Consider the following 14,057-nt stretch of genomic DNA (forward strand, 5'->3'; position numbering starts at 1 on the left):
AGGAAGAGGAGGAGCCACCGGAGGCAGGGGGAGTCAAGCAGTACCCAGGCAGCTGCAGCCACACTGGGAGCAGCCCTGCCAGGAAGCTGAGTGTGCTGGCTGGGGCTGTCAGCAGGCATGGACAGGAATGCAGACTGCCCCAGGCTGGACTGGAGGAAGAAAGGGGAACCACACCTGCACTGCACCACCCAGGCGAGCTCTGCTGCATGTGTCCCCTGTTTCCCCCTTCCCCCCCAGCTGGCTTCTGGGACCTAGCATGTGGGCAGCCCCTCCAAACACGCACATGCCCTCCTCCCACTCCCTCTCCACAATATACAAGAGTAAGATTCTACTTTGAACTATTATGTAATCACCTCTATATACACTACTCAAAACCATGTAAGTCAGGACAAAAATTATTTTTTGAAAAATAATTAAACTATATTATAGTAGATTTTTGATTTTTAGTATATGGTCTATTTTTTATCTATAATTTGTTCAAATGATATCTTTTGAAAGATATTATGTGCATGGCCCTCAAGAGCTCACCAAACTCGTTAAGTGGCATGCCAGCCGAAATAAATGCCCACCCCTTATCTAAATCAATCACAGCTGTGTGTTTCAGGTTAACTACTTCATTAAGTGTTATTAATTTGCTCATGTTTAAAAAATCTGCCTTGCCTCTATTAGTTCTGCAATACAGAATCCTTTTTTCCACTTAGAAATGCTTACAAGTTCTGAAACGTGGATCTTTATCCTTCAAAGCCAAAATATTTTCAAAAAGATTTGGCATTGAAAGCAAGGATTTTACCACAACCTTCCATTTCCTTTCAAACCCTCAAATAGCTTTACACTCTCTCTCTCTCTCAATAGAAATTGTAATCAACAATTTTAGACACAAAAATGCCTCTCCATGATGCCTGTCTGCATTGCTGTTCTTTTTTCAGGCCCCAATTCCCCTGCCAGGTGCAGATGCCTGAAGGGAAGAAATTTTCCAGCTTGTTCCAGAATGGTAATAGAATTATTTCATGTATGACTGCCAGGAGTTGCACAGCGTGCGACTCCCACACAAGTAACAGCTGTCTCACATGCTTCTTTTTGTGCAGTCAGCATAGGTGTAAATGCAGGCAAATGTTTGCTGCCTTCCTGCATCTTTTAGTCAATCAGGTCCTCTGTGGCACTGAGAGGGCATCTTGTATTGGCTCCCTTGCTGAACTGCAGTCAGGGACCAACAACTGGGAGGCCATGACAACAACAGTGGCTTCAGAAGGCAAAAGCAGCAGAAGACAAGAGATCCTTTATTAGCCCCATGTATCCTCACCTACCCCTCTATTGTCATATTATGCAGATTAGCTCATTATACAGTATACATAAATGGTCAGGTATAGAGCAACAAAACTTGACATGGTAGCTACTTCAGCAGTGAAATGGTAGTTGAAAGCAGAACTTCATGACTCTCTTATATTCCCACCGCGGGCTGAGGACTATTTCTATTTGGTTTCCTAAATTTTACACTCACTTCAGCAGCAGATCTAAATGGACTTTTTTTATTAGGAACCCCTAAATAGCTGTGGCAAAGGAGAAAAGTTTGCTCCTTAAACTGTGAGATCTGAAACTGTTTCTGAAATATCTTGGGGTGAATCAAACCTATTTAATCCTAGGTTTAATCTGTAGGTTTATACATGTCTTTATTCTATCAGCCTTGGATCTGTGAGTTGATGGTGTAAAATTTACAAATCGGAATGAGAAACATTGATGATTATACCTTTTGAACACAAAGGAACTCATCTAATAATAAATCTTTCATAAATATGGGTCAAATGAAAATTAAATCAGAAGTTTATTTAGGTCTTTGATCAGTCCCTTCCACTGAGATGCAGAAGTCTGATGGCGGCACTGAAGAAGGAAGTAGAAGGCAGCATTCAGACCGCCTGGGCCAGGGGTATGTTTACCTTCTGTATCAAGCACAAAGAAGGACAGGGTAGCACCTTATGGCACCTATACATGTGCTCCAGGAGCTACTCCGATCAAAATGCCCACAGCATCTCTTGTATTTAGCATCCTGCATTTCAAAATGGTGGTGAGGACGCTTTAACTAAAGCTTGTTCAACGACCTTTAGTTAGTGTCCCCAGTGCCATTTTGAAATGTGGGGACACTGCACACGAGACGCTGCAGCATGCTGGAGCATTCTGATTGGAACTTTCCAGCAGATTTAATTAATCAGAGCGTGTCGAAGCACATATAAAGGTGCCCTTAGAGACTAACTCATTTAAAAAGGCATATACTTTTGGAGCCAAGTCCTCTTCATCAGATGTTATTAATAGATTACTAGAAAGCAAAGGTACTAAACAAAAAAGAATAAAGTAATTTAAATACAAAGGACAGGGAAAGGGGGAGGAAAGGATAGGAGCAGGGGGAACTGCTGAGGTAGAGAACGGTGGGTTAAAGAGCTCAAAAGGGATAAACAAAGTGGTGGACATAAGGGACACCACTGATCTCCAAACACTCCTGGCAAATGGTGGCCATCTCGGGGCAGTCAGTGGGGACAAGCCTATCCTGGCTTACAGGTAGCCTCCCAACCTCAAACGGTTCCTCTTCAGGAACAGACTACTCTCACCAAGGCACCAGGCCTTGCTATGCCCCCTCACTAGCACAGACCACATCATTGCTGGACCAAACACAGATTATAACATCCAGAGTGCGTTCGCCTGCTCCTCTACAGGTCATACATGATATAACCTGTGTTCAGTGCCTCTCTTCTATTTATATTGGACATACACAATGATCCATACATTAAAAGAATGAATGAACACTAATTTGACATCAATTCCAGAAAGACACGAAAGCCAGTGACAGAATACTTTGACCTCCATGGACATGCCATTGCTAATCTCAGGGCTGTTCTCAAACAATCTAACTTGAAAAGTTAATTGGAACACAAAATTGCAGAACAATAAAAGAATCCACAGACTGGATTACATTAAGTATAATCTCAACAGAGACTCTGGATTCTTCTTCCATTACTTGGCTTAGCTTTTATAACCCTTATGTCCCTCAGTGGGTTAACTGCTTTGTTTATTCTTTCGATCTCTTCAATCTACCTTTGCCTCTCACAGCTGTGCCTCTCCTTACCTCCCTCTTTCACTATCCTTTGTATTTACCTGATCTTATTTCTTTCTATTTAGTATCCCTGTTCTCTGCAAGTCCATTTATAACAGGTGATGAAATAGTCTGGTGTCTCCAAAAGCTTAGACCTTTCATATCCTGCCTTCTTCCTGACTTTGGTCTAACACAACCACAGCCTTCCTCTCTTCTGTAACAAGGGACACAGCTCTATGAATAAGTATTGATTCACAGGCCATTTTAACTCTTTGGGACAGGAACTGGGCCTTTTTTATGTTTCTGGAGGACTTAATACATTTGGGTACTATGAAAAACAAGCAATATCTGTAGCAGCCATCACGTTTAGTGCTATATGTTGGAAATATTCCTTACTCCTGGAGTGATTTACTGATCAGCCAGTTACTCAGCCTGTTCAGAGGGGACAGGATAAGTCTCATCAAATACAGTCACCACATTATATACCCCACCATATTTAGAGACCATGAAAATAGAAATAGACCTTTTAATGGAACCATTACTAACCTGTGCACATATCTGATGCATTACATGGCCAAATTCATGGAAGTAAGTTTTCACCTCATCGTGTCGCAGCAATGATGGGCGATCTGAAGTCGGTTCTGAAAAGTTTGTCACCAGAGCAGCTACAGACATCATTCTGCTGCCATCAGAGAGAAGGCAGCCAGGCTGGAGACCAAAGCATGCTGCATGCCCATACTTCCCCTCTCTGAGCAAGAAAATATACCAAAAACCATCCTTACATCACAAGCCTATTTTCCGGAAGTAATATGGAGAATGGGGCTGTGTTCCTCTTACAGCTTTATATGAGACAGAGGTCCTTTCTCTTTTATTAAAATGACATTTTAATAGTAATGATAGGGGTCCTTTCTCTTTCAATAAAATCTCTTTTATTAAATTTAAATGCACATCCAATAATTTTTGTACAAGTCACTACACCTAAGATTCTGCTAAGAACACAATGAAAAACTTTCTAAATCCTGTCAGTGTAACACTAAAAAGAGCAATGCAAACCTTTGAATCCCTTATTACTTAGGCCACTGCCATATGTTATGCTTACGAGGTTATTAAACAGTTAATTATGTCTTGAATTGTGACCTGGCCATACATTCAATCAATTCATGGGGTGATAAAACCAGGAACAAGCTACAAAGTTATTCCACAAAAAATATATAACAATGTGGTTGGTTCCTATCCTATCCAGGTGTGCCCAGCCACAGGAGTGCATGGTGTGCCCCTGCGGCTGGGAGCCCAGCCAGCTGAGGGGGCGCCCAGCTGCAGGAGCCTGCTACTTGCCAGTGCAGGGGAGCCTGGGATCATGATCCCACAATCATATCTCCTGCCATGCATTGTGTAGCATGGTAGGAAGTGCAATTGTGTGGGTTGTGCATCAAGTCCTATTGTGCCTGTCCCTGCATACCTGGGGGGGCCCTTAGATATATAAAAAAAAGTCAACTCTGCTCCTTCTTAAAGTCATTTTTACTTTACATAAAGGATATGGTGACAATGCAGAGTGCAGTGCTTATTAGCACAGAACTAGCTGTAAACAAGCTTAGCTTCTCAGCAGGGTAAGTCAGCCTGCATTGAATTATAGGCTGCTGAGGCTAAATTGCTTTTGGTATAACTGATGTTCAGAAAGTATCTTGCCTGACCCATTTAATCTGACAGATTTAACAGATCAAAGTACTAGTGTTTCGGTGTGTTTGCTTGTTAGCAGTAATTTATTTTATGTACAGAGACCTTGTTTGAGGACCTGTAGAAATAAATACGTTACAAAAAAAGAAAGAAAAAAAGAAGTACCCAAATAAGAAAGGCCTGACTGTAAAGAACGTCATGAGAAGGTGAGGGATAATATCCCTTCACATGCCACAGTAAAATAAAAATGTTGGCAGTTGAATTTATGCGAGGAAGACTTAGCCTTGAGAGTGAGTTAAAGTCAGGATATCCCTGGAAAGCTATCATAACAGAACATGTTGCTACAGTCCACAAGACAGTGATGAAAACAATAGATTAATAATCAGGCACACAGCTGAGACAGTAGGCAACAGCACTGGGTCTGTGCATTCCATCTTCAGGGAGGATCTGGGTATGAGGAAGATGTTAGCAAGATCAGTGCCAAGAATGTTGAGTACTGGCCAAAAACAATTCAACTTGACATTACAAAGAAACTTTTAGGGCAGTTTCAAGCAAACCCAGAAAACAGCATGCACAGGATTGTGATTCAGGACAAACCACAGGTTAACCAATTTGATCTTGAGACCGAACAGCAGAGGATGCAGTGAAAGCACTCATACCCTTCATCTCCTACAAATTCAAGAAGTTGGCATGAGTCACAGTAAGGCCATCAGGAACAAGTGCCATGGGAAGCTAAGTTGAGGAGTACTGATGAAGACAGTGTACTATGAATTTTTGCATATTAGTTATTATGTTTAAATGATAATAGTATTGAATTGATCAACCTCTATGATTGTACGAAAACTAAAACTTAATTTTGTGCTTGTTCCCTGCTTGACATGAGTAGATGAACTTTGTATGTCCTGTGTAGGTGAGTGTCCATGTGAGAGGGTGAATGGTGTCAGAATGGTAACTATTTGCATGAAGACAGAAGAAAATGTAATTGATTGCATAAGCAACGAGATGCTAGTGTATAAGTTACCAGACAGTAAAATAATTAAGCTAATTAATGGATGGCTGAAGAACTCGTCTGTGATCAGGTGCGAAGACGACAGTAAGAAGAAAGAACTTTTCATATCCTTCCACTTGAACTACACAGTGTTTCAAGGCAGAGATAACCAACTTCACTGGAATGACCTCAAGTTGAGATTACCAGAAGAAACAACCTCTCATTAAAGACTGAGCATGGAAAACCCCCAATGCTGAACAAAGACTTGAAATCCCTATAAAAGTGAGATGCAGACAAGCCAAGATGGGAAATCCATTCTCTGCAACCTCACGGAGCACAGGAATGCATGCATGTATATCCCCGTTCATACCCTCAATAAGCCTGGACCCAGCCATCCCGTGCTAATATTGAGTAACATCTGCTGGTAACTATAACATCTTACTAGAGTGGTTTTGTCTGTATGTCTGTTTGTATGTATACTTATGTATGTCTGTTTGTATGACTGGTATGTCCAAGCTTATGTATCTGCTTCATGTGATCATTAAACACAGCATTTTGCCTTATCCCCCTTTTTAAGGTCTCACTCAATTTGAGCTATTGGCAATTTTAAGTAACAACAGTATTTTATCCCATGTACACTGACGTTAAGATTATTCTAAAAATAAACCATCAGTTGAATTAAATCAGTGTTTGTTTCTTTGTCAGGTTAGAAACTTTCTGAATGCCCTCTTCGACCTGAGCTCTGTCATTTACAACTAGCTCTTCATTATTTGGCAGTCTGCAATGTAGATGTATCCCTGGTTTTGATAATTATAAGATGAAAGACAATATCTCATTTTCTGAAGTATTAACGTTTGTACCAACTTGAAACATATTTAAAGAATAAACAGTAGGGTGTACTGGTATTGTAAAGCATTTGTCTTTAAAAAAATCAAATATGACATCCTCTCTATAAAATTGTTATAAAAATCTGCATTAGCAATTATCTTTAAGAACTAATATGACAATGGCTGAGGGGAAAATATGGTATGTAGCTTGAAAAGGGAAACAGGAGGACCTGGAGAAGCTTTACTTTGATATTCAAACACATTAGAAAAAAATATTAAAAACAGGTGATAAGAAACAGCCAACATGGATTTGTCAAGGACAAATCACATACACCCAAATTTACTTCCTTTTCTGACAGTTAACTGGCTTTATGAAAAAAGAGGTTGTAGTAGAATACATTTTGACATACATAAATACTTTTGGACACTGTTCTAGATGACATTATTATAAACAAACTGGGAAAGTTTGTGGCCTAGATTAAATCTTCACTAAGCAAGTGCAAAAGTGATTGAAACACTACACTCAGTGAGTTCTGGATGTACTTAAGTCCAAGACAAGATATTTTTCACCATTTAACATGGGGGGAGGGGGGAAAGCCCCTTGTCTTAGTTTAGGTATAATTGGGAAGGGTCAGGCAGCTGCTGCAGCTCTAACTCTAGCCTCAACCCAGGGGGTACAGGGGTCAGGCCACTGACTCCCCTACTGTCTGTCCCCACTGCCACACTGATTGCCCCACAGTAGCAGTGGGGGTGAGGGAATGAATTTAAGACAACCCACCAACAACTTTATAAATTTTCCGTGTCTAGAATCTAAATTAGAGGTGCGCTGATTCATCGGTCTGATATCGGATCAGCACCAATATAAAGAAAATGAGGGAGGATGTGGGGTAGGGGCAAGGGCAAGAGCTGCTCAGCTGAGGTCGGCAGGTGCAGCTTTTGTCTGGGAGGGCGTTGGGGGTGTGTGTGTGGCTACTGCCACTGCGCACTGCGCATCCAGGAGGGCAGTGGGGGGTATGTGCCTCTGGATCTGTCTGGGGCGGGCTGGGTCTGCACTGAGCTCTTCCTGGCGGGACAGGGCAGCACTTAGAAGGGGCTACAGCAAATTTGTGGCTGCAGCCCCCCTGCTCATATCCCCTTCCCAGTGCAGCCCTGCTGGGAAAAGCTTGGCGCAGCCCTGGCCCCAGCCTGCCCTGTGCAGATCTGGGGGCACACATCCCCCCAGATGAGCAGCAGGAGCTGCTGGATGAGCAGGTGAGTACTGGATGAGCTGCTGGACCAGCAGCTCCCAGACGAGCAGCACACAGCGACGGGAGCTGCCCCCCCACCCCTGCCCCCCAAGATGAGCCATGGCTCCGTGCCATGCCTGCCTTGCCCTAGCTGGGCAGCACTTGCCCCAGTTGGGCAGTTCTTGCCCCAGCCCCTGCCCCACACCCTCCCTCACCACAGGGGCCTTAATCTGTTCCCGCAGCCCCTTCTGTCTCCCCTCCCCTTTCACCACACCAGACTTACCAGCTGGAGGCAGCTCTCCATGCTGTTGGGATGGGTATTGGAAACTGGATCGGTATCAGCTAATATGCCTCCTTAAAAATTGGTTATTGGTATCTGCCACAAATATCTATCGGTGCAGCCTTAATTTAATTTTTGGGGCAGGGGGTCATCTTAAATATAGATTTGTGTTGGATTTGGGTAAATAAGGCATTTACCAACAGTTTGCTGTCAGAGTAGGAGGAAATTTCAAGTTTCTAGTATGTTTCTCTCATAGGTCCAGTTTTATTTTGTATTTTAAATTAATGACTTTGACAATGGAATGGAGAGAACGCAATTTGTAATGACATCAAACTGAACGTGGTTGCAAATCCTTCCAGGACAAAATTACAATTCAAATATGTTCTTTACAAATTAGAGAACCAGACTATAATTAGACAAGATGAAGTTCACTGAAGACAAGTGTAAAATATTACACTTAGGAAAGAGACATCAAGGGCAGAAATACAAAATGTGGAATATCTAACTAGGCAGCAGTACTCCAGAAAAGGACCTGGGAGTTACTATGGATCAGGAACTCAGTAAAAGAAAAATGTGATACTGTTGTAGAAAAGGCAAGTATCATCCCAGGATGATACAGAAAGGGGAGCTGTAGGTAAGATACAGGAGGTAATTCTCTTGTTTGTCTTGGCACTGATGAAGAGGCCTCATCAACTGAAGCACTGTGCTCAATATTGGGTTGCACATTTAACAAAATTGGAAAAAAGGAAGAGACTCCAGGAGTGATAAAAGATTTGAAAAACATGACCAGTGAGGAAAGTTTAAAAGAATGGGTTTGTTTTCTTTAGACCAGAGGAGGGACTAAGACTAAAGGAGTCTTCTAAGATGTAAAAGGTTGCTATGAAAAGGATAGAAATCAATTAGGCCACTGACAGACATGAAAAAACAAAATAAAACAGCGCTTTACCAGAAGAGGAAGCATGTCAGTTTGACCTGTATCCCCAGCATCTGTAAAAAATAGGCATAATCTAATCTATTATAGATCAGGCAAAAAGCCCCACTAATAATGCAAAACTCTGGACTAATCTGATCTGTAATAATCAGGCATTATTTCAGCAGGGTTTTTTGGCACTTTTTTCTAATAGCTGATTCAATCAGCTATTAGATAAAATTTCCAAGAAACTCTGCTGAAGCACACAATCTATACAGATGCTGGGGGAGACAGGTCCAACTAATGTGATGCCTCTTCTGGGCGTGCGCTTTGTTCAGTGGGGGGTCACTGAACTGAATGTAAAATGGTGGGGGGGTTTTCATGTCTGTAAGCAGCCTATTATGTTAATGTAGATAAAGGATGAGAGAACACATTTTTATTTCCAATCTGTTTTTCCTCACAAACTGTTGCATTGTAACATGTGCTTATATATGGAAAGCATATCAGCCCCATTACTTCTCTTTGTTCACTAGAGAGGAACAAGAAATAAAACTTAATTTTTAGCAACGGAGATTCAGGTTAAGATATTGGAGAAAAAAATTCTAATAATAAAGATAGTAAAGCATTAGAACAGGATTGCAGTGGAGGTTGTAGAATCCTCTTCCTTGAAGGCTGTTAATAATAAGCATGGTCTAGATATACTCAACCCTGTACAGAGCATGAGGACAGACCAGCGATCCTCTTGAGGTCCCTCCCAGCCATACAGTCTTGTGATAATTAAAAATGAGCCACTAAAAAAAAATAAAAAAATGTGCACCTACTTCTTATTTGCTGTCATTATATGCATGAAATCTGCTTTTCACTTTAATGGGGTCACAGTGGCAAGGCAGCTGAATCATTTGCTACATATTCAGATGTACAAGTTTGAGCCCTGCTCCAATCCTAGTTGAAGTCTAGCCCATTGTAAATGGATGCCTGGTCATTTGGGCTGGATACTCAAAGGCAAATGGATGTGCTCCCAGCCATGTTCCTTGTGAGTCACTGGCTACAGAAACTCTGGTGTTTTAACTATGCTAACCTCATGGGTCATCTGAGCTTGAGTGGGCCTTTTACCTTTTGAGCTCTTTGACATTAATACTAGGTGCTCACTACTTCTTGGCTTTTTTTTAAACTGATAGACCTTGTCTAAAAAACCTGAATAATGATGTTGAACAAGGCTGTAACCTGCCATGCCAAAACCAATTTTCCATGAGATGAAGAAGAAGCAATCAAAGGTTCAAAGGGCCTTAAAGTTAGAAAAAGTCCCCACAAAAATAATTAAGACTTATGGCCTACGGGTAGAGAAGGAAGATTAACTGAAGATGCCTCACTTCTCAAACACTGCCTGAAGGAAGCCCAGCATAGGAGGAAGAAAGGTTTTCAGGATTAAGGTTATATGATTTGCACTGATGGAGAGGGCTACCTAAATCTAGTGGTAGGCAATGGAAACCTTTTTCTTCCATAAATTCAAGAAAATGATCAAAAGCTTCCCATAAATACTTGGCTTCAAAGCACCTGTCTCTTAGACTTGAGGTTGTGGGGTTGGGATGTCAAATGGGATCCTGCTGAAGCAGTTCTTCTTAGTAAGAGATGGATACTTTTCTCAATACTGGACAAAAATCTCTTGAGTTTTCTTCTGTAACTTGAGAGGGCTCTTAGCAGGAAGAGATGAAGGCTTGGGAATAAAACTGTGGCAACAAGACCAAGTCCCAATACAACATTAATGTTCTTTTCAGTGGTGTCAGATGGAATGGATCTGGCTCTCTGGCAGACCTGAGTTCTGAAATCCTTTCCAAAAAGAGAAAGTTCTTCCTTGTACATGATCCTGATGGCTGTCCTTAGGATTGATCAATCTTTGTGAAAGGATCTAGGAAATTTTGTCCTGGTTCAACATTGGGCCTCAAGTCTGCTCCTCAGGACAATATTAAGTGAGATACATAGGGAATTCCTGCTACCTAGAGTAGAGAAGAGGCCCCTGTATAATATGTTGGGAGGGGCACAAGGATAAGAAAACAGAAGCAAGGACACTTTCAGAAGTAGGATATGGAGGGGAGAAGGGAGACCAGGAAGGATAAGACATCTCTAATGGGGAAAGGCAAATCGTAGGTCAGATTCAAGGAATGTTCTTGGGTTCAGAGTCACCTTTGAAGGGTCGCCCACTGACAAAGGTATGAGGAAGAGACTCCTATCTTTATGTGGTTTTCCTCCTCTTAGGCCTCATACAGACATTCAATTTCTTCTGGGAGAATCACTGTTCTCCTGGAAAAGTCTGAACATCTGTGCACTTGTGGGTTTTTCTCCTGGAGTAAAAATGCTCCCTCTGGGAGAAAAATAACTTGGGAAAAAACAAGGTTAAATCACTCCCAGAAAAGTTTCTCCCGAGACAGTGAATGTCTGTACATGCTGTTAGTTAGTTAATTACTTTATTTCACTTCTTCAACTCTCCGTTCTAGCAACCTCCTAAGGGTAAACCTCCTCATCTCTAACACTTAATAAACAAAACAAAAATGAGAGTTACCTGGGATAGAGGTCCAAGTAGAACTGCCCTAAAACTTCTCCCGTTGATCTGTCCTTTACTGTGTAAAGAGTGACACTCTCATGCCAAACACAAGGATTGTCTACCTGCTCAAATTCAAGTCCCAGCAGCTCCTGGTATATATTCAACAGGCCTTCTGTAACAGCTTCGATTGGAAAATATTCTTTCAATTTCTCCTGATCTATGGAGTACTTAAGCTCTTCTGTCTTGATCATATAATAATGTAGATCCCATGCATTGATTCTTCCATCATACTCAAAACCCATTTCTTTACACTCCTTTTTCTTCACATCCAGAATAAACTCTCTCTCTTCCTCAGACAAAGGCTTTAGCTTTTTACTTAAATCATCTGAAAATGAGAATATGTGCATATAAGAATAAGATAATTGTTTCTGAATCAACCTACTACTACTAATAAATTCCCTCATTTGAATGTATACATTTTTTAAAGTGTCTGTCCAACTGGGGACACTAAGGTTTTCTATTTGTTGGTCAAAGGCCATTTTATTGTTTGCCTTCCTGTTTTTAAAGTTTTAGTTTCAGGTGTGTTCTAGATGTGAGGACATGGACTTCTGCACCATTAGGTCTGCAAGGGGTTAGCATCATGAGTTATATTAAAAATTTAATTCAGTAATATAAGCCCATCGATTAATTTTCTAAATCACCATGTCAGCTACTAGTGCCACTATTAAAGTGTTTCACACTACCTCCAGGCAAAAAAAAAAAAAAATTATATTCTTCTGATGCGCACTTATAGGAACCAATTTAGAATAATATAGAAAATACACCAAATAGAAAAACGTCTTCATACAGAGTTATAATTGAAATCTTAAATGCACATAAAAAGCAGGTAGTTACTAACTTTATTTCCTAGCAAAACCACAACTCATTATCTCTAGAGAAACAGAATTTCTAGTCCAGAGCTTTCGATTATAAGCGCAATGTTGTTGCTGAGTTCCTGATGCTGAGTAGACCTATAACTCAGGTCTGACTTAGCAGCATTCAAGCTGCTCAATGAAAGCTGTTTAGCTGTTGCCATCAGATCCACCTGCCCAAATGCAAAAACCTCAGAATGACTAAAAATTAGAAGTATTTTAAAAATATAATAGAACCCATGACTACTATCAGCCATGTTGTGCCTCAATGTTATGAATGAATACACCATTGCCAGTTGCCCTATCAAAAAAAAAAAAATCAATCTTCCGAAGGCCAACATGGTCAAGCAAAGTGTTACTGTCTGCAATAGTGGAAGAAAAATACACTGTGGGAGTTTTTCCTTCTTCCAAAGCATCCACTAGAGGCAGTGACTGGGGATAGAACTATGTGAATACCCACACTTACAATTCAAAGGGTTCTGTACCTCCATTCAAAATTTCCAAAGAGGTCTGCATCTCTACTTTAAAATGTTTAGGATTTCGCAAATGAAAAAAGGTTGAAAACCACTGCATTGAAATTCTAAACTGTTCCTCTGGAGCCCCTTACAACCAACAGATTTACTTATATTCTTCATGCATGCTTGCAACTTCCATTGTATTTAATGTACTTATACCAGGGTATGGAGATATAACGCTAAAAGTATTAAAGTGCGAGGCAGAGCTTCCTTTCCTGATGATTCTTGTGTGCTCTGTGACCCAGTTACATATTTAAGACTATATTGGCTGAGGAGTCGTGTTGCAGATCTAAATATAAATATATAAATTACAACAAACCTAGAAAGGTTGTTACATTATCTGTGCTCTTTGCAGTGTTCATCTCCAGTACAAAGTTGGCATGTGTGTTGTATCCAAGAAGCTCTGCTACTTTTGCCCTTAAGGGAAGCAACTGCTGAAGAATTTTAGTGTTTTCCTAGGAAAAAGAAAGCAAGGGTGTAACAAAACACAACTGAACCCAATTATTCAATATTTTGAATAAAATTTGAAGTCATAAGTCAGAGCAAACATTTTAAAGGAAATATCTGAGATTCTTACTCAAAAATATGTGAAATAAAGCTTACTGTATTCCTGCAATTTTTAAGGAACAGTATCAGCAATGCAATTAACAGTGGCAGGAATCCTGACTTTCTAGGCTAACGATTTCTTATGATTCTAGATCATTACAATCCTGTAATAGCAAATTAAACCAAATAGGTACCACATCAATTTAAAGTTAAAAATCTCTGAACCTTAAAGAGGGTTTAGTTCTTTTTAATAAAAGAGGGAAATATTTTAAAATACCCATCTACTGCAATCTAAGAAAAACATGAATTTAAGATGACTCCCCAATAATTAGGTTCTGTACATGAAAAATTTATAAATTTGTTATAATTTTCCATATACAGAATCTAATTATTGGAGGGGTCACCTTTAATTCATTCCTCCACTGCTGCAGGGAAACACATAGTGGGGAGCAGGTGGTGTGGGGAGGTCAAGCAGCTTGCCCCCTGCCACCTCTGCCCCAACTGCTCCCCTGCAGCCTTGGACCACCCCCTCCCACCCCTCCCTCCACCTCAGCTCCCCCCT

General features: G+C 40.8%; 1 protein-coding gene and 1 long non-coding RNA gene across 2 annotated transcripts in view; one reads left to right on the forward strand and one right to left on the reverse strand.

Moving 5' to 3' along the window:
* NLN (neurolysin) overlaps positions 1-14,057 on the reverse strand; it is a 75,953-nt gene that overhangs the window by 17,684 nt on the left and 44,212 nt on the right. The window contains exons 7-9 of the mRNA XM_019517779.1: positions 13,269-13,404; positions 11,542-11,908; positions 3,626-3,827 (exon numbers count right to left, since the gene is read on the reverse strand). Of these exons, the coding sequence (XP_019373324.1) occupies positions 3,626-3,827; positions 11,542-11,908; positions 13,269-13,404 (705 nt within the window). The remainder of the gene's footprint in view (positions 1-3,625; positions 3,828-11,541; positions 11,909-13,268; positions 13,405-14,057) is intronic.
* LOC109297768 overlaps positions 2,120-14,057 on the forward strand; it is a 240,968-nt gene continuing 229,030 nt past the window's right edge. Inside the window, exon 1 of the long non-coding RNA XR_002097407.1 lies at positions 2,120-2,547. This is a non-coding gene — a long non-coding RNA (uncharacterized LOC109297768). The remainder of the gene's footprint in view (positions 2,548-14,057) is intronic.

The sequence above is a fragment of the Gavialis gangeticus genome, unplaced genomic scaffold, assembly GCF_001723915.1.
Source record: "Gavialis gangeticus isolate Ggan-Ray unplaced genomic scaffold, GavGan_comp1, whole genome shotgun sequence".
In the NCBI taxonomy this organism is placed as follows: domain Eukaryota; kingdom Metazoa; phylum Chordata; order Crocodylia; family Gavialidae; genus Gavialis; species Gavialis gangeticus.